The 26,984-nt window shown below is 42.4% G+C and overlaps 1 protein-coding gene and 1 long non-coding RNA gene across 5 annotated transcripts in view; one reads left to right on the forward strand and one right to left on the reverse strand.

Annotated features, from left to right (window-relative positions):
- Positions 1-885: 885 nt before the first annotated feature.
- On the reverse strand, positions 886-7,901 carry LOC128897238 (uncharacterized). Its single transcript, XR_008462249.1, has 4 exons — positions 7,497-7,901; positions 7,181-7,407; positions 6,409-6,524; positions 886-1,209 (listed from the first exon to the last, which is right to left on the reverse strand). It is a non-coding gene; the product is annotated as an uncharacterized LOC128897238 (long non-coding RNA).
- A 430-nt stretch (positions 7,902-8,331) lies between these two features.
- DCAF5 (DDB1 and CUL4 associated factor 5) overlaps positions 8,332-26,984 on the forward strand; it is a 73,188-nt gene continuing 54,535 nt past the window's right edge. Inside the window, exons 1-4 of one of the 4 annotated variants that reach the window (XM_009900625.2) lie at positions 8,332-8,576; positions 19,328-19,471; positions 23,591-23,627; positions 26,727-26,866. In XM_009900625.2, the coding sequence (XP_009898927.2) occupies positions 8,363-8,576; positions 19,328-19,471; positions 23,591-23,627; positions 26,727-26,866 (535 nt within the window). In that variant the 5' untranslated portion in view covers positions 8,332-8,362. Of the gene's footprint in view, positions 8,577-8,684; positions 8,775-16,853; positions 16,946-19,327; positions 19,472-23,590; positions 23,628-26,726; positions 26,867-26,984 lie in introns of those variants that run through there. The other 3 variants (XM_054161592.1, XM_054161591.1, XM_054161590.1) reach the window with 3 other exon arrangements.

Genomic DNA, 26,984 nt, shown 5'->3' on the forward strand with positions numbered 1-26,984 from the left:
GAAAGGGAATTTCTTCCAATTCTTCTGTAATTCACAGTATTTCCCAGTTTTTCCTCATCTTTGTGTGGCTGGAATCCCAGCTAGCTGTATCTGTTTGGAGGAAACACTGAAAGAACAGAGAATACTGCTTCGGATTGCTTTGGCAATTTCGGAGTCAGCATCAAAATTCATTTTCACTTTTGTCATTTGTAATCGTTAGGAGGATCTCCTTAGTAGAGCGTCAGCATCAGCAGACGTTGTCCGAGGGGTGCCGCAAAGCAGCTAATGGCTGACATCAGGGGAAATCTCTATAGAAGCAGCATTCTTCCTGGCAGTAGGTGAATGTTTGCCTTCTTTCCAACCTCCCTTGATCGTTTTTAACTCGGGAATGAGGTCAGGACCAATTGATAGCAAACAAGTACACAGCTGGTTTCCAGAAGAACACTTATCTGGGCAAAGAAGCCCCTCTTCCTACCAGGAATACGGTGACCAGACCCTTATAGCTTAATAGATGTTTGTTATAAAGTCCTAGGTCTAAGCCAGGATGGTGTCATCACTTCGTGTCTCACTGGTGGTAGGGTCACAGCAGGAACTTTTATTTTCCAGTGATTTGTGTCTGTATTTTAAACATATAAACAAATGCTTGGTACCCAAGAGCTACAGCTTCTGTATATTAAGTCTTTCTGCAAAGACCCTTGATCTTGCTCTACAGTGAAGAAAGTTGTAACCATTTTTGTATTTACCCATTGAGAGTTCCAAAGCATTGCATCTCACACACTGCACAACTTGCACATCTTGTCTATGGTTCATTCTCCTCTACAGGGAAGGGCTGCATCTCTCTTACAGTCACAACCCAGCCACAGCTTCTCCATCCATTCCTCATGCCCTAACACACCTGACACAGCTGAGCAGCTGGAATGGAGGTCATTAAGCAGGAGCCAGTGCTGCTCTGACGCTCATCACATGACTCGGGCTCAGAAGGAAAACGCATAGTGTGCATGCTTGGGAGAAAAAGCTAAAGAGTTCTGGCTAAAGAGTTCCCACAGTCAGGTGGACACGTTGTCCCTGCTTTTCTCCTTTCCTCTTACCTTCAGGGCCCCAGTGTATGCTGCTTTGTTGTACATGGTCATTGTAATCTAGGATAAAATTGGATGGCCAGTTGGAAAGGTAGTCCCACATTTCCTGTTCAACCTGATGGACTGCTTGCTCCCTGCTTCAGCACCAGCATTTCTGTAACGACAGAGTCAGAGAATCAGAACTGATTGAGCTGTAAACTAGTTTAAAAAGTTAATGTCTGGACACCTGGCAGAATTACTTCAAGGCCCAAACACCTGCTGGAAGGAGACCCAAGAAGCCAGTGTAGATGTGCTCCTGGATCCAGCTGCCCTGTTGCAGGGTAGGCAAGGCATTCTCAAGAGAACTCTATCAGAGTTCCAGATGAGCTCAAAATAGTGACCAAACATGAACAAATCTACAGAGTTTGTTCAGAGTGGGACCCATTCTGGCACCCACCCAGAAATCTGAAAAAGGTCAGTTTTACCTTTTACAAATTGTTTATTTTGGTTTCTGAGGTAATAGAAGTGTAAAGATACAAAAGAGAGGAAAACAATAAAATAGCCTGCATTTATTACACAGTGGAAGTCTTAAAGTGAGGATGGTATATAATGGAACCCCCATGTCTAGCTTTTCTACAATAATAGGATTGTGTCCTTGGTTGCATGTAAAGCCCTTATTTTTCATGGCATCACTGACATAAACAGAGTCCTGTAAACCATAACTCTCTTGAATGGCTTCTCTTACCTAACCATTTTTCAAGTGTAAATGTTAAGTTAAAAACAAATGAAAGGAGCTGATTCATGAGTGCACTCTGGGAAAACAAAACAAAAAAACCCCCACAAGTTCCCAAAGCCTGATGAGGACATTGCTGAAGATGAAAAAAGTAACCAAGTGAGTAAACACCAACTGCTGGCTTAGCCTTACTTATGAGAAATCTATTACCTCCTTACTTGCAGAAGGTAACAGGAAGCCTTTACATGGTAAACAGCAAGATTTATTTTTCTTTGCCTCTGTAGCCTGATCCAAGATGTCTGCAGAGGTCTCTGTCAAAAGAATAATTTTTAGCCTAATTTCCTAAGGCAAGAAGGCTTATGCAACTACACTGCCTGCTGGTGTTTCTGTCTGTGGGTCCCCTTTCTTCACCCCCTTCCTTGACAAAAAAGCATTTTTAAGCCTTGCCCAATTCCATCTCAATTTGTACAAAGGTAGCTTTTTGTGAAATGCAAAGCCAAACTGATGAAACAGATTCTAATAAAGCTGTCATTGAAAAAGTGGCAACGTGTGCAGTTGTTGTTTAATATACGTATGAGAATCCACACAGCAGTACCACATCAGGACAAGTCTATAGGAAACCAGGATTCAGTTGTTCTGCTGATCACAGGGGAAAAAAAAAATTATAATCACATTAGCTCATCCTTTAACAGGCAGAAGACTGGGGTAAATGATGCAGTGTTCAAAGGAAAATCAATGATCACAGAATATCAAATGAAAGAGGCTCCAGCCAAGACTTAAATTGCTGTTAGCAGACAATGAGCAGAGAGCTGCATGTTGTCCCCACTAGCTCATTAATAACGCTCTATTTGGGGCCCCATCCCAAGCTACAGAAAGAAGACAAACTCATCTTTCAGTTTCTAATGTAATTCATCTTCCTTGTGTCAATGTTAGTAGCCCCATGACTACATATTCAAACAAGTCACTTTAAGCAGGGTTTGTTTTAGCAGGAAGGCAGTAGGACCATTTCTTCCATCAACACGTCAGAATAAGATCAATCAACTGTGAAGCCACATCCTAAAGGTGGAGTTTCACACTGCAACAAGGTGGACAGAGGGTTTAGCTCCTGCTGAAAGAGGCAATTCTGCTTCCCCCTTCTACCGGTAGGCACTGTTACACTGCCTCGCTTCTGCAAACACTCTGGTGCATGTTTGATTCAAGGAATTAAGCAAGTAGAAAGCTAGCACAGCAAAAAAATGTACTTTTCTCCTGGTTTAACTCCTTGAACTAGCTCATCATAGAGACAGATTTCAGTAAAACTACATCTACAGCCAAAAGTTGAAGCAGCAGTAACTCACTGCGGGGATCTGCCAGAGTTTGCAGGTTTTGCAAATAGAATAGAATAGAATTAGACCAGGTTGAAAGAGACCTTCAAGATCATCGTGTCCAACCTATCATCCAACACCACCTAATCAACTAAACCATGCAACCAAGCACCCTATCAAGTCTCCTGAACACCTCCAATGATGGTAATCTGAAAAAAAAAACCCATCTGAGGTATAAACTGCCAGCTTGATCCCACAAGGATGAATTGTATTAATACTGATCATCATCAACATATTTCTTCATTAATTGCTGACTCTTTTATTGCTTATCTAGGAATAGAGAGGAATTTCACAATTCCTTTTCAGCTTAACTTACCCCAGTGGGTTGCATTCCAGAAGACCTTGCAGTTTGTTTCTGCTGAGAAGGTGACATCCTTCATCTCCCAACACTCCACTCCTAGCTGGGCACTCCTGATTTGCCTGTGCTGATTTTGGCACTCATTGTGACACTTCTGTGAGTCAAATTAATTGAGTAGGACAGCAGACAAGCAAGTCCAATAAGCAGTAGCATCAGCACAAAGAGGTAGAAACACATAGCCATGAAAAAATAAAGCCACCTTTCAGCCACAAGTCATTAGGTTGGCTCAGCTGCTTGTTAAAGCTACACCTTTAGTTGAACAGCCCCAAGGAGAGATGTTTGAGAGAACACTGCTTGTTCTGCCCACTTTTCTGCTCCATGAAATTAGTAAGCAAAAGGAAAAAGGCCCAGATGCCATCTAATTTTCACCAAAGGGAATACATTTCTCAAACAAGACTGTTGGGTTGTTTTTTTAAATATCTGCCTAAAATACTGCAGTCTTCTTAGTTTTCCCTCCTTTTGTTTCTATTCTTCCTCAAAAATAAATAAATTCCTTGACTCAGTATTACTTTCCTAGTAACTTCTCTCTCACTTCTGGGCTCCACAGACATCTATCACTGTCCAAACGTCTCTGTTTCCACTCTGGATTAACAAAAAGCCATTCACAGGTTCAACAAATTAAAAATATATATATTTAAAGCTCATCCTCTCTGACCACACAGTCAACCACACTTCACTTCAAATCTTTTTTTTTTTTTTAACCTAAACCTTCTTTCTAAGTATTCTTTGACAGACCCTCAGAGAGCTGTACTCATGGTCTTCTCCTTTTATCCTCCCACATTTTCTCATGTGAAACACAAATACAACTACTATCTCTCTCCAGGTGATTTACAGATCTGCTTCTTTCCCCAGGGCCATCTCCTTCTATCCAAACTCAAATAATAACTTTTTCTGTTTCTCTGGATGAGCAGGAAATTAAAGCTTAACTGAACTAGAACATGGTTCTTTCTCTTCCCTGAAAGGCCTCTTATTACCTTCTTTGTACATATCTTCTGTGTATAACATTGTCAGTCTACCTGCCATTCAAGCTTGCATGTCAACTGTCAGCTCTGACTGAAACCTCTGTAGATCCTAACTCCCAGGGTGCATCTAAATTTTAAACTTCTATATGGCATCTATAAGACAGAGTCCTCTGATCCACCCATGCAACTAAGACCCTTGTTTAGGTCTCTTGCTTCTGTATCTAGACTGTCCCCATACCTCTCTCTGAATAACGCCGCAATGCAGCTCGTAACAACAGTCATCACCTGCTGTCAAGGCCATGATCTGACATCTGATAAAGTTGACTGTAGGCCTTCTATTAATGATCACATACACCACAGCCATCAAATGGAAACCACTAATGCCATTTATCTCACTCTGCCAATTCAAATTTGTTCAGAAAAAAATGTTGAAGGGATAAATTTGTAGCAGGAGAAATTAAAACCAGATCAGGTATTGTCAGTCCTTCCAGAGGCAGAAACTCTGTAGCAGGGGCAGAATACAAGAGCAAGGTGACACCACACCATACCTGACATCCAAATCAATTTAGCAGTGCTGGGAGACTGCACAACCCTAAATTTAGCAACTCTGAAACCACAACCCAAGATTGTTCCTGTAGATCATTACTCTGACACATCACTTCTCTGTTGGAAACAGTCTCAGAGTTCCCTCTTCTGTACTGCATCAAACATTATTTAATCACCTTCATTTCCAGGAGCCTGTACAGAAAGTCACCACCCTGTTCATTATCTGCCGTTTCCTTTCCAGTTGACTCTGTCCCTCGAGTGCTCACTTGGAGAAATTCTAATCAAAACTTTTTCTTGTGCTTTATTACATACTGCTTTTGAGGCATGGAGGAGACTATAGATGTCCTAAATTAAACTGCTCAAGCAGTGTGTGCAACCAGACCCTGACTTATTCTGCCCACCAAGCCGGGCCAGGTTCAGTACAGTGTGGTCTGTGACATTCAGACAGTCTCAGTACAGCACCACGTGTGCCAACAGGTCCAACAGAACAGTAATGGGATGAAGTTTAATCTATTTGACTAAGTACTGTTTGCACCTCAATTCCATTTTGAGGTGTGGAGGGTCCCTATTAAAGCAGAAAAAGATGTTTCACTGATGCTACTTCAGCACGACTCTGGCCAACAGCGTGTATGTTTTGAAGACACTGCAGCACTCTGGCATTGTTAACACAGCAACACCTTACTGTCAAAGGAAAATGTTAACAGTATAGGCCACAGTAATTTCCTTATATGCAAATTAAATCAAATGAAGGAATCAGAGTGAAAAGAATGCTAACCAACACTTCTTTTTTTTTAACCTATGTAGTCATGTGAGAGAATATGTGCATTTATCAGAACAGACTGGCAGCCTTCTATTATTCTGACAACATGGTATCTTCTTTCTGACTGCTTACAAATGTGATTTTAAACCAAAACACAGTTAAATCTTTCCTGGAAATCCTAGCAGTGTGGGGGGTAGGAAATAATTTGATTTCCGTATTTCTTTCCTAGAGACTGGCTCAAGAACACAGAGGGAAAGCAGTGGAGATTTTATTGTGTCACATTTCAAATGGAAACTTCCTACACCTATTTATTTTGATGCAGAAACCAAACATGCCCAACCTGAACAGTGTTTCAGGAAAGCAGAAAAAAATGACCCATATGTGATAGAGGCAGCCACAGTCTTCAAGGTCAAGCTACATGGGGCTTTAAGCAACCTGAGCTCATTGAAGGTGTCCCTGCCCATGGCATGGGGGTTGGAATAAAGTTCCTTCCAACTGAAGCCATTCTACCATTCTGTGATTCTGTAACATATTTCTGGAATGCTCTCAGATCATATGGTTATGTGAGCTGTATGAAAATTCAAGAGAATGGAATACAAAGTGATGGAGTCATTTTAGAGTCTACAGGTAGAAAATTGTCGCACCACTTACCTGTGCTGGGAATTCAGAAGTGAGCAACAGTTTCTGATGTAGTTGTAATGGCACAGCATTTCATGGCATGCAAGCAGAAGAGCTATGAAGTTTACACCAGTGCAATTTACCCATGTCTAAAGGAAAGATAATAAACACAAATCATAATGGGCAGGGTCTTTGTATATCGAGGCTTACCAGACATGTTACATATCAACACTTGGCCATCAACAGCTGTAACTAGAAAAGAAACCTTCATATTGCTCAGATGCAGAAGAGATTAACTGTTCTTTGTTAATTATCATTCTCACAGAAAACAGGTAACTGAGTGTGTCTGGATATTCCTCTCAATTATTATACATGTAATTAAATTCTGATTTCTATACATATTGCTGTCACGTATAGGAAAAAAGTGATATAAAAAAAAATGAAATATAAGAAGTGGTTTTTTTTCTTCTCCAGTTAAAAGTGTGTTATATGTTAAAATTAAAGCTACAGTATTGTCAAATAAAAAGCATAGTTTATATGATTTTATGTTCTTTCTATACTGTTAACCATGAGACATCCTAAAGCACTTGATTGACTTTATGTCATGGGGGAAAAAAATCCCATTTCTACTGAAAAGCTGCCACTAGAACATGGCAGCAGCCTAACAGCAGTCAGCAATGTTGCCATATCACAGTTTACGTAAAGAAAAGTTGGTCTGTATGCTTGTTTTAAAGTTTGGAGATTCCTAATACCCAGCAGGTGGTTCCACACAAAGAAGACCAGGACAGTCGGGATAATTCCTCACCTTCTGAAAAATTTATCTTTCCTAGGTACTGTCACCAGTTCACCTGCAGGGAAATACAGGCCTGCAAGTTTGAAGCTGCAGATGGGAGACTATTCACCTTGTGCAGGGAGAGTGCAGTCAGAAGCTGCAAGGTGGACTAGGGGCTCTGTGCTGTGCTTCACCAATGCAACTTTTCCATGGGCACTCCCGTAGTCTTGGGATCATAGTACATGTGAAGGAACAGGGTCCTGTGGAAGACAAAATGTAATTTTTTCCCCCTCAAACACACAGGTTAGGGTGTTCTAAAGCAATAAAAGACAACACAGATCAGCTCCACCTGTTTAGTCAGATGCCTTTTGGAGTTTTGGAAATACTAACGTGAGAAGAAAATCCATCTGTATTTCCAACAGCTGCAGAAGTGTCTACTGACTCACTTGAGAAGGGGTGAGCATCCTATTTTCAGTGCTGCTCGGGCAGGAGCAGGAGACAGCAAGGAAAACAAAACAAACAAACAAAAGTCTCAGCTCCTTTAAAACAGTATTAAAGGAAAAAATATCCCAACAAGATTCTGAAGATGTAACTTTTGGAGATTCCGCAGAAATCGGTCAAGATTTACGGAGGGCAAACCGTACGCACTCGGGGTACTTGTTTCCTCACCCTCCCTGCAGTGAGCTGCCGACAGGACTCTGGAGGTCGACCCTCGCCCGGCCGGCATGGCTCTGGGGAGGTAATTTCTCGTTCATCTTCATCAGCGACGCCGCCTGCTCGCTGCGGCAACACCTGCTGGCCAGCCGCGGGCCGAGGCAAGCCCCTCAGGCGGGCCGGGCCGCCCCCCAGGCAGGGCAACTGAGTGGCGGCAGAAAGCGCCTTTCGCAGCTCCTTGGAGTGGCCTCGCAGTGGCGAATGCATCCATCCTCCCCCGCGCACCGCTACAGGCGCGAGTTAAAAAGCGGCGGCAGTGGCGGCAGCGCGACGTTAGAGCCGGCCCGGGAGGCGCGGGCTGCAGCTGAGGATCAGCTGCTGAGGGGAGCGGGGAGGAGCCAGCGGGATCAGGAAGCGGCGGAGTGTCTAACACCTCTCTGCCATGGCTGGCTAAAGAAAAATCATCATAACCATAACAAGGGGGGAAGCGGGGGAGGGGAGGCGGTGGCGGGGGAAGGGGCGGCGGGGGAAGGAGCGGCGGGGAGCGGCGCAGGCGGCAGCATGAAGAGGAGAGGCGGCCGGGGGGGCAGCATGCGGTCCGTGGTGGGGTTCCTGTCCCAGCGGGGCTTGGAGGGGGACCCCCTGCTCACCCACGACTTCCAGCGGAGACGCCTGCGGGGCTGCAGGAACCTCTACAAGAAGGATCTCCTGGGCCACTTCGGCTGTGTCAATGCCATTGAATTCTCCAACAATGGAGGCCAGTGGCTGGTCTCAGGTAAAGCGAACGCTCCCCGTCCCTCGCCCTCTCCCGTTACCCCCTCCCCAGAAAGCATTTTCTTCCTCCTCCTCTTCGTCGGCCGCCTCCCCCGCGGCCCAGGGGGAGGGGAGCCGCGGCGGCGGCGCTCGGAGTCGTTTCTCAAAACCACCGGTGCCCGGGAATGTTTCCCAAGTAGAGACCCAAAATGGTTGACAGGTTTTAAATTCGACTGTTATTGGGGGGTGGCAGGGGGGGGAGTCCTGGACAAAGTTTTTCCTGGAGTGCTTCCAGGGCGCAGAGGGTGCCCTTTTATTTGATGGCTCGTGTGTTTTGCGCCTTAAAAGAGGATTTTATTATCTAGGGGGGCGACAAGGGAGAGGAAACACCCCCGCGGCGTGCATTGTGGGCGCCGGGTGACATTTGTCAGCGCCGTGCCCCGGGCCGCCTCGGTTGCGGGCGGGCAGGAGCAGTGGTCGCTGCCGGGGGTGGGCGGCGGGTCAGAGTTTGGCCGAGGGGAACTGTAGTCCCGCTCGGTATCGGGCGGGGAACCGGAGCGGTTTAATTGAGGGGCTGGTCACTTTGGGACCACCTCCCCCATTTTCTTGTGAGGGAGGGGAGTAGGGGTTTGTTTTGTTCCTCCTCCTTCCTCCCCTTGCAGGGCGCGGTTGGGGAGGGGGTGATTATTTTGGCGATGATGTTGTTTTGGGTTCACGTCCCCCCCCTGTTGCCTGTCCGGGGATGAGGGCGCCATACGGGTGGTGGGATGCTGTCAGGTAGGAAGGAGGCGAGGGCTTGACATCAGCTGCGACACTAAGGACGGGGGAAGGCTTTTCACCCCCTTCCCCCCTAGCCAGGAAGATGATGTGGGGCTTGTCGGCCGGCTGCCCGGCTTCCCCCACCGCAGCAGCGCTTGGCGCAGGTGCCTCTTCCTCCTTCCCCGCCTCCAGGCTCGGAGGGGCGGTGGGGGAAGGAGGCAACTTCAGGCCGGGGCCTGGCCGGGCGCTGCAGGCCGCGTTCTCCTCGGGCGGCTCTTAGCGACAGGCCGGGGAATCGAGGGCCTATCCCGCCCGCGGCGGGGCACGGCGCGACGCCCCGAAGGCTCGGGGCCGGAGGAGTCGCGGCGCATCTCTCCCACCGAGATGGGGCGCCCCGCTGCGACGGGGTAGAGCCCCTCGGGGCTGCGGGGTAGAGGGGGGGTGTGACAGCCCGAAAGGGCTACTCCTGCCGTGCCGCCCCGGGGACATCCAGGCCCCTGAGTGTAGTGTCCGTTACAGGCTCTGGGCGGGGGGCGTCGTGTCCCAGATGCCCCACACCCTTGGAGAAAGCAGGCTGGAGGGAGCGGCCCTCCTTCCTCTGCCGTCCTGCGGACTGGGGCTGCCAGTAGCAGCGGGAAGTGCCCGTCCCCTGTCGTGTGGGGCAATGGACCTCGGGGGAATCGCAGAGCTGCTTGGCATAAGGCCGTGGCAGCTTTGTTGAGAGTGGTCTCTCTGCTTGTAAAAGGGTATTCGCCTGCTTACCGGAGTGGAGAAGGAGCAAGAAGGCCTTGGTTTTTGCTCGCCATCCTCTGGGGTGTTGTAAATAGCGACAGGGGCTACTGAGGAAGGTGTTGAGGGGCATGGCTGAGTCGGCTGCTTACGGCCTTGCTGTAGTGTCTGGGCAGTGGCAGGCTCTGTCACACTAAGGTGTCTGTAACAACTCCAGAAATAACACGGGGGATTCAATAAAAAGTTGCTATGTCTGTTTGGTTACCTTTAAGCAAGAGCAAGATGAAAGCAGCTTATAAACATAGAGTGGAAGCTGATATACTGTGAGCTTCCTAAATTTAACTTTATTACCTGAAGAAACTTAAAAGCCAAAGTCCAGTGATTCTAGAATAAGCATCCATGGAAGGCCTTAGTGTTACTCTTGGGGAATATTTTATACATATGTGTATGCTGCTTTTCAGATACACATCCATGTATCTTGTGAATATACATATGTATTTGTACATGCATATATTGATGTATATGCATGTATGTTAGAAGGGAGTGCTGGGTCATCTATTCTGAAGCTCCTAGGTGTACCAGAGTTGGTGTACTGGTCCTTCTCTGGTAGTAAGCAGAGTTATGTATTTCTATGTAAAAATTCCAACAGAGAGCTCGCATAAGTCTGTTGTTGTTGCATTTAAAGCTTACTTTCTATAATAAGTGATGGAAAGACCATCAGTATTTCCTGTTCTTACTCAAAGCCTCAGGAGACACTCTGGGTTTTGCCATAGCATTAATGTCCATACCTACACTGACATGCATTCTGTATGTAGAAGCATAAAAATTCAAGGGCTAGAAGAGGTTTTTAAGGATTAAAACTGCTTGAGCCAGGGAGAGAGGTGGCAGGCTTCTCATCAAGTGAACATCTAAAGAAGCATAGGTAAAAGGAAGGCTTCCAAATGATGGTCAATTTCCTAATTTCTGATAACGTTTAAAGGGGGTAAGTTTTTCCTCTCTATGTAGAGTTCTACCCTCCTAAAGTTCAAGTTGGGCATGGTGAGAGGATGCTTAAGTTACATGTGTCAGCAGTGCACAAATTTGGAATAATTAAGAACAGACTACCTGAAGTCTGAACTTCTACTGATGTCTGTAGAAAATTAAGAACTCTAATTATGATAACTATTTTTAACAAAGTTTTACATTATCTGTGACCACATGGTCTAGAATGCTGGATGTGATGCAGCAATAGCAGGCAGGTGCTTTGTTCTTCAGTCAAGATTAAGAAATTAAAAGGTGAAAGATTTCCAGATGCTCTGTGAAGTTTCATGCCATTTTAAGCCCAGGCTTCATTAAAATTACACTCAAAACACTCCACTTTTTTAAAGTTAGACCTAATGTTAGAACTGAGAAATAGCAAAAGCAGGAAGAAACAGAAGGGGAGCTCAGATGAAAGGTAAAGGAAGGGTGTAAGATATCTCTAATGTGAAGTTTTCTAGAAGAGTTGCTTCAGAAGACTTCCAAATGCAGATAAAGCCTTAGAATAGATGGCATGTGGGTCTTTCCTCCCTCAAAATAGTCAGTGTGCTGAGGTAAGGATGAGATGTTAGATGCTTCCATCTGCGCTTACAGCAGCTAAGAGAGTTAACAGGGATATTGGAGTGTGTGAAAAGGGAGAGTGCAAGCAGTCTTTTCAGTTAAGTAACATGTATGTTCTTGACTTGGAGAAGTCTGCTTTACCTAATTGACTTTTTAACAACTTGGGCCTTGTTTGAGCTGTTTTAAGCAGGGCAGATGCAGTGCATTCATAGCAGCTATACCAAAACTGTTCAAATGCTAGTCTGCATCCAAATTAGTGCTGTTCCTATCAGCATTGGCTGGAATGCTTTTTTTGGGTATTCATCCCACCTTTTAAAAGTTTTTTCATATTTTTTTGGGTGTCTCTTACAGAAGCAAGTCTGTAAGGCTAGTGATTACTATTTAGTAACCATTTCAAACCATTTAAGTTTGTATTACAATTCCAGGTCGTTTTCCTCTTAGGACTTTGGAGGGAACCTCAGCATAGACAACCCTCTGCAGGCCTTTTGAAAGCCTGTTTGGAATTTTTTGGTATGTTCTTTAAATCTTGTATTGGAGATTAGATATTTAATTGACTTTTTTCCTAACCATGTTTTCAAGTAAAAAAGTGGAGGTCAACAAGTTTGCCAGGGGGGCCAGTTTTGCTGTACCTGTATGGACCTCAACAGTGTCACTTAGGGATGGAGAGAAAGAGAGAGACTACTATTTTGGGGCAGGAGTGCAGGAAAAAAAACAGGCATAAGGTCAAGAGTTAAAACTGAGAAAAATGAAAGGAGGAGGTGGATTCCTAGGAGAAGGTGAAATGTGACAGATAGAAAACACCAATCCTTAGAAAGACACAAGGGAAGAGGAAAGCTGAACATATCAGAAATGTGTAAGTAGGCTGAAATTCCTTAAAGTATCTGCCGGATGGGGTTGAAGGATTTTATTGGACAAAATGTGTCTTTGTAACACTTTATATACTAGGTGGTGGTATTTTTCTGTTAGCAGTTTGGGAAACACATGACTGTTGGTGCATGGAAATTTACTGTGCAATGATGTGCAGCTGAATTCTTCCCTTGGATATGCCAAGCATCTCCTTCTGCAGTTTGACTTCTTAAAAATCAACTTTACTTAATCGTGTACTAGGCTTCCTTTCTCCCATTCTCAAGGTTAGTGGATGTTTTCCCATTTGTTTATCTGACTGTCATTCCTCATGCCCTGCTATCTCTTACAAACATGGGTGTCGTTATCAGAACCTCCCACTTTTTTTTTTACTTTTTTTTTTTTCCCCTACTTTAAACTGTACTTTGAAGATAACTTCTGGGAACTAGTGGAATCTGAGGCTTACTTAATCTTTGCTTATGTCCTTTTTCCCTCTGCTTTTTCCCTCATCAGATACTGCAAGAAATAGTAGCTCTTCTATGACTGTGGATTTGTGGGGATGCAAGGAAGTGCCATAAGTTTGTGTGGCATCTGGTTGCAATGTAAATCTGAGGAAGCATGAGTCTGAAACAGGGCAATGAGGTCACTTTAGCAAAGGTACTTCTGAAGTAAGGGGACTTGTGTGTCAAGTATGCATTAAAGAGGGGCAGTCTTGACCTTAGTCTCTGACTCAAGCAGAATTTTCTGTGAGGCAGGATCTGTAGGTCCAGTTACTACATGATGTCTGAGATCTTGAAATGTGATGCCAGGAACAACATCTATAATTTCAGGGCAAAGGAGTTGAATTTGAAGTTAATTAAGAGACATTGCCTGGGGGGTGGGGGGGAAATGTGTGGTTTGATAGGGACAAGTGCAAAGTACAGCATGTAAATGAAACTGGTCAATTCTACAAGTACACTATGGAGACCACATAGTTGTGTAGGAGAGGATCACAGTGTGATAGCAGTAGATCACAACATAAATATTGTGAGACATGATAAAACATGGGAGGTGATCCTGCTTTGTTTGATGCTGTTGGGGCCTCCAGTGGAGTGCAGTGCTCCATTTTGGCCACTGTACTTTGAGAAAGACAAACTAGAGCAAGTTCAAAGAACGTGTGAGGAATGACTGCATGTCTAGAAAAAGGAAAGAGGTCCATTTAGTCTTCATAAGGAAAACTTGAGTAGAGGTGCAAGTTTCAAGCTGTCTTAAAATGTTTTTAATTACTCTGTCCACTGAGAATAGATCAAGAAATGGTCTGAAACTGTAGGAAGATGATGGGATGCTGTTTGATCCTACACTTCCCTTTCATCCTGTAGTTCATTCATTTATTTTGCCTCTTCATTGTTTATAATGTGGCACTTTTAAAGCTTAAAATCATAAGCTGGTATAATGGAAGCATCCAAACAGGGGGAAGGAATAGGGTGGGAGAGATTGCTTGTTTGACAGTTGATTTTCTGTCAGGTTAGCTTCTTTAAGCTACTAGCCCTCTGGCTGCATCACCACTGAACTCAATGGGAGGCAAAATAGCAGGAGCACATGGCAAGGGGGAGTAGGATTATATGTAAGGTCAAACTGCACCCTGGGCTAGATGTTAGGCTAATCTTCTAATGGCAAGGATAATGAAGCACTGAAATAGGCTGCCTAAGGAGGGTGTGAAGTGTACCTTGGTGGTGTTTTTTTGAGAACAAACTAGACAAGTATCTATCTACTGGGAGTAATTCTGTCACAGCCTGGCCTTCTGTCCATGGCTGGGGTCAACTAAGTGATCAACTTACTGAAACGCTGGCTGGTTCCTCTTCCTGTGACTCATGCAACTTCTTGAGCAGATGCAAGCAATAAGATTAATCTTACATTTATAAGTGTTGCCCAATGCCATGTAAGTTATCAGTGACTGGACCTTATATGTGGGAGTCAGAGAAGGGTAGCACTCATGAACTTTGTCAATCAACAAGGTTAATGCACTTTAAAACTGCAATTTTTAGTTCCTGAGTGGTATGATTTTGAAGTGCTTCTGTGAGCACACAAGAGTTCAAGTGTGTTTCATGAGCTATGCAAATGCTGTTTAGAATAGATTTGCTTTTTGTCAGGACTATGCTCTGCCCCCCTTCAAATAATTTTAGGACTAGTAAGAACAGTTACTGTTACTGGGAGGTAGACTCTTCTTTCAAATTTAATTGTGTGTGAATTTACTGATTGCCTCTTTTAGAAGGTAATCAGATCAGGAAATGTTCAGAGAAGAACTAGTCCAAAAGCAGGGTAAAACTGGATGCTTTGGTTTAGGAACTGTGGGGGCAGGGAACTATTTGTGCTGAAATGCATGCTATGAAGCCATGCTGAGTCATTTAGGACCTCTCAAGTTATCTAGAATAGGCATATTCTAGCTATAGTGTTTGCCTGTGCTACTTTAAAACCACAACAAGAATACTGTTCTTCTGTACACAGATACATCTTTGGTCAGACTTCTCATCTCCCTATGGTCTGAATGTAGTAGCAGGTTTGACCTACAGTGAGCACTGAAGCACTCAACTAATTAATATTTTTTTTCCATGTGATTCCTTTCAAAAAAGGTATCTGTGGAATGGCATTGCATGATTCTTAGCTGGGTCACATAAACTTCCACTTTTCAAACTATTAGTCATGCAGTCCTAAACAGAATCGGCCAAATAAGATATAAATCAAGCTATTCCACTTGTAGGTGTTGAATATATTACTTCTGACATCATGAACTAAAGAATTACAAATTCAGTACTGCATGTGGGGCTTCAGTTTCTAGAAAATACATGTGGGGCTTTGGTGTCTAAGGTATTTTAATGAGGCCATGTATCCAAACTTGCCAGATGTGCGGCAAATCTGTTGCTTTTGGTCTATGCTCCTTGCCATACACAGCTGTTTGTTTGGGGGGAGCATTGTGGAGTGATCCCAAGTGCTTTTTGAAAAGTGTTGAGCGGCTTCTGCTTCACATGTTGTAGAATTGGTGTGTGTGCACAATAAATCCACCGTGAATTGAAAGCATCTGAATTAATCTGCTGTCACTGGTCAGCTGCACAGAATGAATGCTGTAGTTCTGGAGTTTCATGTAATTCTCAGATGTGTAACTCAAGTTACAGAACTTATTACAGACTTGTGAGCTACATGCGTTTTGTCTGATGAGTCATGATTCCTTTCTGCAGAGCTTAAAAGTTCTCTATATTCCATTGTCTTTGCTATCTCCTTGTATACCTGCCCATACATGTATGCCTTTGCTCCTTTCTTCCCTCTTCTTCTAAGAGTGATGTTTGGGTAGTGGAGGTTGCATCTGCTGATTAGCACCTCTCCTGGTTTCAGTCACATAAGGCTTACCTTTTTGGGGGTATATTTGCCTGTGACTTCTTATTGTCTTGTATGAAGATGTACAGCCTGGTAAAATGTCTTTCTGCCACAAGTCTTCCTCCATGACTGGACACATGTGTAAGGCTTTTTCTTTCTGGTAAAACTGGACCTAAAGCAGAAGTATTTCTGGAGTAACTGATGTCATTTACTTGGACTGGTAGAAAGCTGGGCTGTCCTGTGTGACATCCCTGTCTCTAAACTGAAGAGACATGGATTTGATGGATGGACTTGCTCAATGGCAAGAAATTGGCTGGGTGGTGGTGTTCAAACAGTTGCAGTGAACAGCTTGATGTCCAAATGGAGACCAGTGATGAGCGGTGTTCTGCGGGGCTTGGTACGGCAACTGGTGCTGTGTAACATCTTTGTCAGCAACCTGGACAGTGGGATTAAGTGCACTCTCAGCAAGTTCGTTGATGACACAAAGCTGTGTGGTGCTGTCATCCACAGGGACCGTGATAGGCTTGAGCAGTGGGCCCATGCAAACCTCATCAAGTTCTACAAAGCCAAGTGCAAGGTCCTGCACGTGCTCCTATGAGGAAAGGCTAAGAAAGTTGGGATTGCTCAGCCTAGAGGAAAGAAAGCTTCAGGGAGACCTGACAGAGTCTTTTTAGTATTTAAAGGAGGGCTACAGGAAAGATGGGGAGGGACTCTTTATCAGTAATTATAGAGGTAATATTTTTAAACTGAAAGAGGGTAGACATAGATCAGATATAATGAAGAAATTATTTATTGTGAGGGTGATGACCCAGGAATGAGTTGCTTAGAGAAGTTCTGGATGCTCCATCTTTGGATGTGTTCGAGGCCAGATGGGTCTTTAAGCAATCTGACCTAGAGGACCCATGGCAGGGTGGTTGGAACTAAACTATTTAAAGTCTTCAAACCCAAACCATTTTATGATTCTATGAATTGAGTTAGAAGGCCTCTTCCAACCCAGTTAACATAATTTTGTTAAACTTTTCTGTTTCAGTGTGATATGAGAGGAGTAAAACTGAGGCATGAAACAGGGTTGTAGAAGTTCTCAAAGACAAGTACATGCAAGACAATACATGGATGGAGAAGAGACAGAATTGCGTGAGTGTGGGGAGCACTTCAATCTCTTAAACTGTGGAACGTCCACTACAAAGGCAAACGTAGTTCTCAGATTGCTTGTGGTGTTGGATGCTCAATAGTGAGGGTCTTTGTACCAAAGCCTCTTGTAGATCTAGGTGTCTGGGAAGAGAGAGACATTGGGATTCACTAGCAAGAGTACTTTCTAAACGGGAGATAGAGGAAATGGGCACAAAGGTATAGGAGCTTATAGAAAAGAAGGTTGTGGCAGCTTCTAACACTGTCAAAGAGTTTGCTGCACAGGTTGCAATTTAACTTGCTCCTGACATACTTTGTGTGCTAGAAACCACAGTGATGTGCATGTCTGTTGATATTTTAAGTATTTTTGTCAGTATCTGGACTAGGTGGGTAGTGGATATGAATGAGTTTGCTGTTTAAGTGAGACAGATGGTGGCTGTGCTATCAGATAGGAGGCTATGTAGACTTACTGCAGTGGTTTTGCAAATCACTTCACACTGGTAACAATTAAAAACACTATGTTGGTAGTTTTGCCCTGAAATGCTTTTTACAGAAGTCTTGAAAGATAGTAAATATAGTCTGGTAGAATTGATGTTGGCATTCAGCAGCCTTAAATGTTGCTTAAATTGTTTGCCAGGTAGTGATAACGTTAATACCTGACTGTTGGCAGCTTGGGAAAGTAACCACTTTAAGTGTGATAATTGCTTCTTGATTTTAGTGTGACTTAGCAGTCGTGTATTTATGTGTTTACTATTAGTTCATCTGAAATCACTAGGGCACAAACACAGCTCTCTGGGTTCTAGACAGAATGGAATCTAAGCTCCCATTGGTTTAATTAACCATTACTCTTGAGTTTTTTTTTCTGGACCCATTGCATTTGACTCTTATTCCCAGTAGATACCAAATGCACCTCAAACCTTTTTATGGTTTATTCTTGTTTGTTCTGTAAAGTACAAAATCAGGAGGAGGAATATACAGTTTCATGGAGCATGTGCAAGCCTAACGTGCAGCTGTACTGTCTGTCAAAGTGATTGTCATAAAATCTGTTAGGAGACTTAATGGCTGAGACGCTGCTAACTTAAAGGATGTTTGACCTAACTCACTCCTATGGGAAAACTTCTTAATATCTTCTCATGATGTGAGAAGTTTTAAGAAATCTGATTAGCAGTAGTCATGAATTCTGTTTATGCATTTACCTCTTCCTGAAGTAGACTGCAGACCATTTCAGTTTTGTTTTGTCTCCATTTTATGCCTTTTTCCTTCTGGATAGCAGCTTGGAAGGTGCTAAGTTTATGCTTTTTATTTTGTGAAGAAGCCATAATATGTTTTAACTGAAATGGGCATGTTTCTAGTGGTACTTTTGACTTATGATGTCGTTTGTTTAATTTGTTATTAAAGACATATACCAAAAATATTTTGAGTCTGACTTGAAGAAGCTTTATTTATATTTTAATTTAGATTTTTACAGGCATCCAAAATTGACGTTGGGAGTGCTGTCCAATACAGTAATATCTGTCCAATACAGTAATATCTTGGGTTTTTTCTCTTCCTAGTAAACAAGTATAATGCAATTGAAGCATGAACAGAGTAAAATGTTTGGTTTATATCTGTTTGCAAGAAGGAGAAGGAGACACTTGTATATTTGTGCACAGAGCTCTGAGCAGAGGAATGCACCTAGGCAAGCAATTAGAAGTAGTACAGCAAGCTGTAAAGCAAAAGAAAGTAGAACTTCTTCATCATGGTTATTTTCTTTGTCAGGAGTTCGCCTCAGAAACGTCTGTCTTAAGCTTTACAGATCCAGAAGCATAACATAACTGTGCATGCTGAAGACTTCCAAATGCTTCAGTATAATTTTTATGTCCACATGTCAGTTCTGCAGCAAATTCATGCTATGGAGGCTTTGCAAAGACTGCTAGAGGAGATACAGTTGTTGGTGAAGGGAGCAGGGAAAGTTCCTGTTTAATGAATAACCTAAGAGATGGTGGCAGCAAGGAGTTGGTGTAGAAGCATTTTGCCAACGTGCATATGTTAGTTTGGCATGTAATTCATCTACAGCTTGCCACAGATTTTTACATACCAGTAAAATTCCGAGTCTCTAGGTTGTTATAGGTTGTCACTATGTGTTGGCAGAATGGCAGCTGTTTAATCCAAACTTTTCCTGACAATTCCTCTGTTTTCATTAATATTAGTGAATACCTGACTGCATGGCATTTTAATGTAGATGCCTGTCTATATATCTAAACTCTTGTGAGGTATACTTTTTTCATGCTAATTAGGGTTTCAGCAAAGCTTTTTATGAATAACTGGGGAGTGAAATATCTTGTCTGTCATCAATTTACACATGGCTCAGGCAGCAATGCACATTTATTGTTCTTTTCTTTGTTCTAGGAGGGGATGACCGCCGGGTCTTGCTTTGGCATATGGAAGAAGCCATCCACTCAAGAGTCAAACCAGTTCAGCTGAAGGGGGAGCATCACTCTAACATTTTCTGCCTAGCTTTCAACAGTGGCAATACCAAAGTGTTCTCTGGAGGTAAGGAAGCAAGAGCACCCTGATTTCACAGGAGCTTGCATTATGTATACCTTGGAGTAGAAGCCATGAGCAAGATCCTGCCCCACAGGGGAAGGTCTTTTCCACATTCCTCTAAGAATGTGGAAGGTGTCCTTCATCAGCAGCTGAAGGTTCTTCAGGAACAGGGAATTCTCCTTTTTCCAAACCCTCATGTAAATGCTTTGTGTCATAAACTATCATGAGAATACTGGGTCCAGTCTGCTTCTACTTGTGCTACAGACTGTGCAGCGTGGTCTTTGTTATTCCCTCTTAGGTGTACTGAGAGCAGCCCCTGTCTGGCACTCAAGTCTGATGCTTGTGAATCTCTTCTTACTAGCTGATTTTAGTACACCCTTAGATGGCTAATGAAGGGCTAATGCCATCTATTGGTGGATCACTTTTTCTCAAGCCTCATTTCAGTCCTCACTGGATTAGTCCCTTTTGGAACTGCTGGCACATTGGGTTCTAATTTGCCTTGACATTCTTCATCTTTTTTTAATATAAATCCACTTTTTAACAGAGAGCTTAATTCAGTCTTAAAACTAATATAAAGAAAGTGAACACATGCTTATTCTGAGGTAGTAATTCCTAGAATTCAGGTTCATTTCACCACTTGATTTTTAAAGTGCAGAAGTAGAGAGAAAGATTGAATTGAGAAGAAAAAGGCACAAGACTGTCAAAATGCAGCCAGTGCAATTTTCTGCTGTACTTCATTTCTGTTATCTGACATGATAATAGACTGGAGATGAATTTCTATGTTTTATCAGTATAGTATGTCCATTAATGTATCAGCTAGACTTATTTTAGGGTATTATTAGACTACTTGGTCTCAGCCCTTCACTACCTTTTTGAACCAACGTTTGTGAATTGCAAATCAATGCTATAAATTGATTCATAGTGGATGGGAGTGGTGGAAGCTTCCCATCCTTCAATGCTGTGTTAAAACTAGCATGTCTCTTAGAAATAAAAGGCATGACAAAGCTTAAGATGGTGTAATATTTTAAGGATGAAATGATTCAGATCTAATTCTTAGGTGGAGAACCCCCTGAAAATGTCAAATAGTGATGCCAGTCTTCTGATTCTGTATTCCAATGCATGTATCTGCATGAGTGATTCCAATGAAGTTTTGGGCTGGAATCTGTTTTACTTCAGTTTGAATTCAGACAAATGGAATCTTACATGAATATTCAAGGAATGAACTATGCCAAGTCTTGGTGGACCAGCTGTAATGGGTTTTTTCATTTCCAGCTCAACCCTCTGCCCATTGAGTCCTGCCATTTTCAGAGGCTGTTGCATTTAACACCTGCAGTTAAAGATTTAGATCATTGATTGTGATGGATTTTTGCTAAGATGCCAGGTTAGATAAGCTGTGACAGCTGATGTACAGGCAAACTGGCCGTTCTCATCTCATTTTCCTCCTCCAGTCTGCATAAACAGTGTGCCTCTGCCAGAAATTACTTCCATTGGAGGAGTCAGGAACTCTTTCAGCTGCTCCACCAAGATTTGCAGAGCTTATCTGCAAGGGCTGTGAGTCTGACTCTTGGATCCTTTGAAAAGAGTCATTTTGCTGCATGGCCTACATGTACCATCTGTTTTATCTCTGTTGGTAAAATGGGTCTAACTATATTTATTCACTCAACAGTCTTCTGGAAGATTCTTAAAAGGCCTGAAAGAATTGTGGGTCATAAAATCTATTGGCTGTCATCCCTTATCCCCAATAATGAAGTTGAAATTGTATTTGACTCATGGAAGCTGAAATAGTTTAAAATTTCTAAAAATTAGAGTTTGGAAACCAGTGCACAGAACTCAGCTCATTCTGTAAATAAAGCTGCCAATGACTAATGATTTAGGATTTGATGACCTTTCCCTAAAGCAGCTCTTGATAGCAGAGAAGAAAGGATTTTCCACTTCCATACAAATTGGATTGCATCCAAGTAATTTCAAAGCTCTTTGCTTTGAAGGAGTGCATGTGTAGCATGCATCACATGTAGCCATTACAAAAATGGAAGGCAGGGACTGAGTGACAGTGTTTTGCATGTACTCTGTGGGGAAGAAAGCTGTCTCAATATACCAATGAAATTCCCATTTCTGAAGAGTACTGTTACCTTTCTCTGTCCACATACACTGAGAGCAGAGCAGCATTTAAAATGAGAGATCCCCTCTTAGTAAACTGTATGGAGTAATTGCAGGCTGTTGGGTTTTGGTTTTGGTGTTTGCTTTAATGTTGGAACTGAATTTGTGTCCATAGTGGCCTGATGTGACAGCTGCGGGGTTCAGGCCACTTTAACTGGGTTACTCTGCATGTGCTCTGCAGTATTTCATCTTCACAGATGTAACTCAAGGAAATGACAGATACTTGTCTTTCTGATCATTGCAGTTATCAATACAAGAGAGATTATAAAGGGGAGAGTTGCATGTGCAATTACTGCCCAGTGTGGTAGTTTTACACCCTGTTATTCTCAGTGACAATGAACTCTCTGTTAAGGTAACATACTGAAAGTGGGAACCCTACTGGGCTGAGCAGCAGTGGCATTTCCTTAGGGATGAATTCTTAACAGAAGCAACCAAGCAGTTTGTGGTTAGATTTTTTTGTAACCACCTTCTCTTCCTACACAGACAGCAGAGAGAAGCAGTGATTAATCCACATACCTACTCCTTTCTTTCATCTTTTGGAGTTTGTGGTGGAAGGGAAGGTTGATTCTATAATGACCAGAGGCCTGAAGTCAGACATCTAGAAGGATGACTGCATTAATTCTGAATGGAGAATGAGGAGCAGGAGGGTCTGCTGGAAGAAATTAGACTGGTTTTCACTAGTCACCAGAGTAGTTTTGATAGATACAAATGTTGCCTGTTATAATGGGCAGTTTCCATTGCAATTAATGGTCAAAGGACACTTACACTAAGTGACTTGTTTCTTGTGTCATGGAAAAGATGAGCTACTGCAGTAATCATAAGGCCAGCATGGTTTAACTGGAGCCTGTGCAAAAAGCAAGTTGGTGTAGAGAAATCTTACACCCTATTAGTCAAAGGTAAACTTTCTTGTATTAATTCTGTTGGGGCAGAACACAAATTGAAATGTGTATGGGGTAAATGAAAAAGTCACCTGAACACTCAAGAATCTTAACATGAAATCTTGCTTCTTCTGAAACTCTGGTTTGGTGTATCTTAGAAAAGCATCACAACTTGATACCACAACTGCAAAGACATAACTGAGCCTGAAAACACAAATTTATGGGATTTCTGGTTGGTTGCCTCTTCTGTTTCTTTTTTTCCCCTTCTGAATTAAATATGACTGTGTCGTCTTTAAATATTTCTAAAGAGGAGGTGCCAAATTAGATAAAGAAATATTCAGTGCAAAGAGTAAAAAAAAAAATCCTCTGTTGATACAGCGTGAAAAAGACTGCATGAGCCAGTGGAATAGCTTTGTAGCTGTGACCCTCTCAGTCTGTGTGCATGTGGTTAGTTTCTATTGTGTTCAGTGGATGTGATCAAAGAGAAGTGACATGATTGTCTGGTTCCTTGTTTTGTTTTTTATTAATACAAAAGAAATTACACTAGCTGTCACGTTCTTGCCTTCTCAATGGTTGCAAAACCCTGAACGCTGACAGAGTGAACTGGTGGCATTTGAGCTAGGAGCCCAGTGTGTTTTGCTGATAACATCTCTTTTTCACCTTCTGTTGTCTTGTTTTGGAGCATACTCTGAGCAGGGAGCAAGGTGCATTCACACGAGAGTTGAAAGTATTCTGCTGCTTCACATGATATTCTTGGTTTTACTGCAAATGTCCCAAACCTCAAGCTCAAACTCAACAAAGAATGATCAGTAACACAGTTGAGTTATTTGTTCAGCAGTAGCAGGTGGAATGGATTGGTGGATTTGATCATGACTTGAAAATGTCATGTGGAGCCTTTCATGTAACTGAGCAGGGAGCTGAGCACTTGGCAGCTGAACTGGTCTTCTGTCTGCTTCAGTTCTGGTTTTGAAATAGAAGGGTTTTTTTACATCACATTTACTCTTTTTTTTTTTTTTTTTTTTATTTTAATCCTTTAACTACAATGCTTTTTAACTAGTGGAACATGATGTGTTTATGTCTCTCCTTACAGGTAATGATGAGCAAGTCATACTCCATGATGTTGAAAGGTAAATACAAAGTTTATTTACATTGCTTCAAGATCTCCTTTAATGTCAACTCACTGGAGGCAATTTTTTTAAAAAATCAATGGTTTTTGTGAAGAGCACAGGTTTTTAATCCTAAAGCATGTGTTTTATTTATTTAAAGGCATGTCTGGAATGAAGCATTTCCCATCATCCCATATTTTATTATGGTTTCTTTAGAATAGAATAAACCAGGTTGGAAGAGACCTTCGAGGTCATCGCGTCCATCCTATTATCCAACCCACCTAATCAACTAAACCATGCAACCAAGCACCCTATCAAGTCTCCTAAACACCTCCAATGATGGTGACTCCACCACCTCCCTGGGCAGCCCATTCCAATGGCCAATCACGTTGTTGTTGTTATTTTTTTAAAGCATTTGTGTTCTTGACCTTGGGAAAGAGAGAATAGTCATTAAATACATGTGCTGTCCCACAGGCAGCATAGAAGCAGAGTAGATTCAGAGACAGGTCATTCTGGCATATAAACAGGTATGATGCCACATAGGGACTTTTTTGTTTGCTTTTCAAAGCACTCACCTGACATGTGTTTAAGTTAGCTGGTGCCTGGCTCACCTAATTACCTTTTAAAACCTTGGAAGCAGCTGCTTGATTCTCCCTGCTAATGTGAAGCATATTTATTTTGATACTTAGTTTTTACCATAAGCAATTGGGAATTAGGCTTTGTTGTGCTACAACAAGATTAGGCTGTTAGTCAAAATATAATTAATACAGTAGTGGTAATTAATGTATTAGATTGGAGTTCTCTAGATATTACGTCTTTGGAGCTTACTGCTTTTGAAGTAGAAAAACTATGAAGTTAAGATTTTGGTCTGCATTAGTAACTTCTGCATATTTAAGCAGTGGCAGTTTAAATAACATGAACTTGAGAAAATACAAGTGTAAAGAAAAATCAGGAAGAGAGATGCGTAAGAATAGAAAAAGATGACACCTCAAATCTTGTTGAGTTCCCTGAATCCTGGTTAATGTAACTAGGATGTATTTCTTCCTAGGTTTGTCCAAAGCCCTTTGTGTTGATCAATGTATATTTGCCTTCCTTCACACCTATTATTTACTACTTGTACAACTCTTACATAGGAGCTGGGCAAAAGTAACTTATTCTTACTCTTTTAGTGTTCTCAGGAATATTATGATGTTTGGTGTTTGTTTCTTTCATTTGGTTTGGGGGCAGTGTTGAGTGTGTGGATTTTGTGGTTGGTTGTTTTTTGGTGTGTGGTGTTGTGTTGGTTGGGGTTTTGTTGTTTGAGGGGTTTTGGGGTTTTTTTTGGTTGGTTTGAGGGGTGTTTGGTACTGGAAGGATTTTTGTTTTGTTAGATGTTTGGGGTGTTGGTTGGTTGGTTTGGGGTTGGTGTGTTTTGCTTTTTTGGGGGGGGGGGTTGTTTGTATGTTTTTGATTGTTTTTAATGAAATGTGGAAATGTCAAGATTTTAGATTCTGGTGTTTATTGTGTTCTGACTCTTTAAGCTTCTGCAAGATCTTTGTCCTTGCCAGTTTTCTATATAACACATTTTTTTCCTGCTATGTCTTGCTTAGATGTTTTAACAAGTCTTTTTGGTATGCATTTTTAACATGTTTTTGCTGTCAGCGTTTTTTTTAGGTATGCCAAGTCCAGTTCTAATGCATGCAGAATTCATTACTCTAAGACTATTTGTGTCATCTTCTAAACCAAACCCCAGTAGTCTTGACACACTGAATTCTGATTGATTTCTAGAGAAAGTTGCTCTGTCTTCTTGAATCATAACACTTGGTCTATCAGTTGTTCTTTCCTACTTCTAAATGGCCTTTTTGTTTCCTGCTTTTTGGCCTTTCTGTTAATGGTCCATGAGGCAGAATCGGTAGATGTCAGTAAGAGCATCAAGTGCCATGTGAGCAAAACACTGATTTTATGTGGAATCTTAATGGTGGAGTGGAGTTTCTGTGAGGTATAGGGATTCTATACAAAGTGTATTCCCTAAAGAAATAAAGGGCTTTTGCCAAGGAAATAAAACAACCCTCGAGTCTTCTGGATTAGCATTTTAGCTTTGGACCTCTCTGTGACACTAATTCCTCCTTTCTGAATTATGTAAAATGTGGGATAAAGAGCAGAGAACATGCTGTGCTATTTATTTAATTAGAGCTGAAATTTAGGTACTTTGGGGGGACTCTCTTTCCCCCCTCCCCCCTCTTGCTTTTTCTACATGGTGAAAAATATTTGTCTGGTTTATCTTGGAGAATCAAGAAACATAATAGAAAAGCCACCTGGAAGGTTGCTCTTCTATGAGCTTTAGCTGAACTTTTGAACAATACATAAACTTGTATTGAAGACAAACTTCTCTTGTACTTTTTTTTTTTTTTTTACATTAAGTAGTAAAAATTTAGTCACAGAATCCCCAAGGTTGGAAGAGACCTCAAAGATCATCAAGTCCAACCTGTCACCACAGACCTCATGACTAAACCATGGCACCAAGTGCCATGTCCAATCCCCTCTTGAACACCTTCCAGGGGTGGTGACTCCACCACTTCCCTTGGCAGCCCATTCCAATGGCTAACAACTCTCTCAGTGAAGAACTTTCTCCTCACCTCCAGCCTAAACTTCCCCTGGTGCAGCTTTAGACTGTGTCCTCTTGTTCTGGTGCTGGTTGTCTGGGAGAAGAGACCAACCCCCTCCTGGCTACAACCCCCCTTCAGGGGGTCTCCTCTGAGCCTCCTCTTCTCCAGGCTGAACAACCCCAGCTCCCTCAGCCTCTCCTCGTTGGCCACAGATCCAAAGATCTCTTTCCCATTACCTTCTCCCAGGCTTAATTTAATACCACTGATTTCTGTAGTGTCTTACAGTATCTGAAGGTCTAGTGTGTGGATTTTGGTCTGAGGGGTTTGTTTAGCTCATAGCATGACATCTGGGGTCACTCTACATAGGCTTTTTGTGTGGTTTTTTTTTTAGCCTAATTAAACATAAGGGCCTTCTTATGAAGTTACCTAGATCTTGTCACTAAGTATTACTAGGTGGTTAAAGCTATAAACACTTTGCTTTTTCAAACCACAGCAGAAGAAGGATGAGCTGTAATATTGTGTCTCTCTTTTCCAGCACTGAGACCTTGGATGTGTTTGCCCATGAAGATGCAGTGTATGGCCTTTCAGTGAGCCCAGTGAATGACAACATCTTTGCCAGTTCATCGGATGATGGCCGAGTTCTTATCTGGGATATCCGAGAGTCTTCCCATGGAGGTGAGATCTCTAGAAAGAAAAGGAAGAACTTGCAAGGCAGAGAAGGGAAAGATATGTTTATCTGGCACAATTTAGACAGGGATTGCTGACAAACAGTGAAAGGGATGCATAATTCTTG

This window comes from Dryobates pubescens, chromosome 5, assembly GCF_014839835.1.
Source record: "Dryobates pubescens isolate bDryPub1 chromosome 5, bDryPub1.pri, whole genome shotgun sequence".
Classification (NCBI taxonomy): Eukaryota; Metazoa; Chordata; class Aves; order Piciformes; family Picidae; genus Dryobates; species Dryobates pubescens.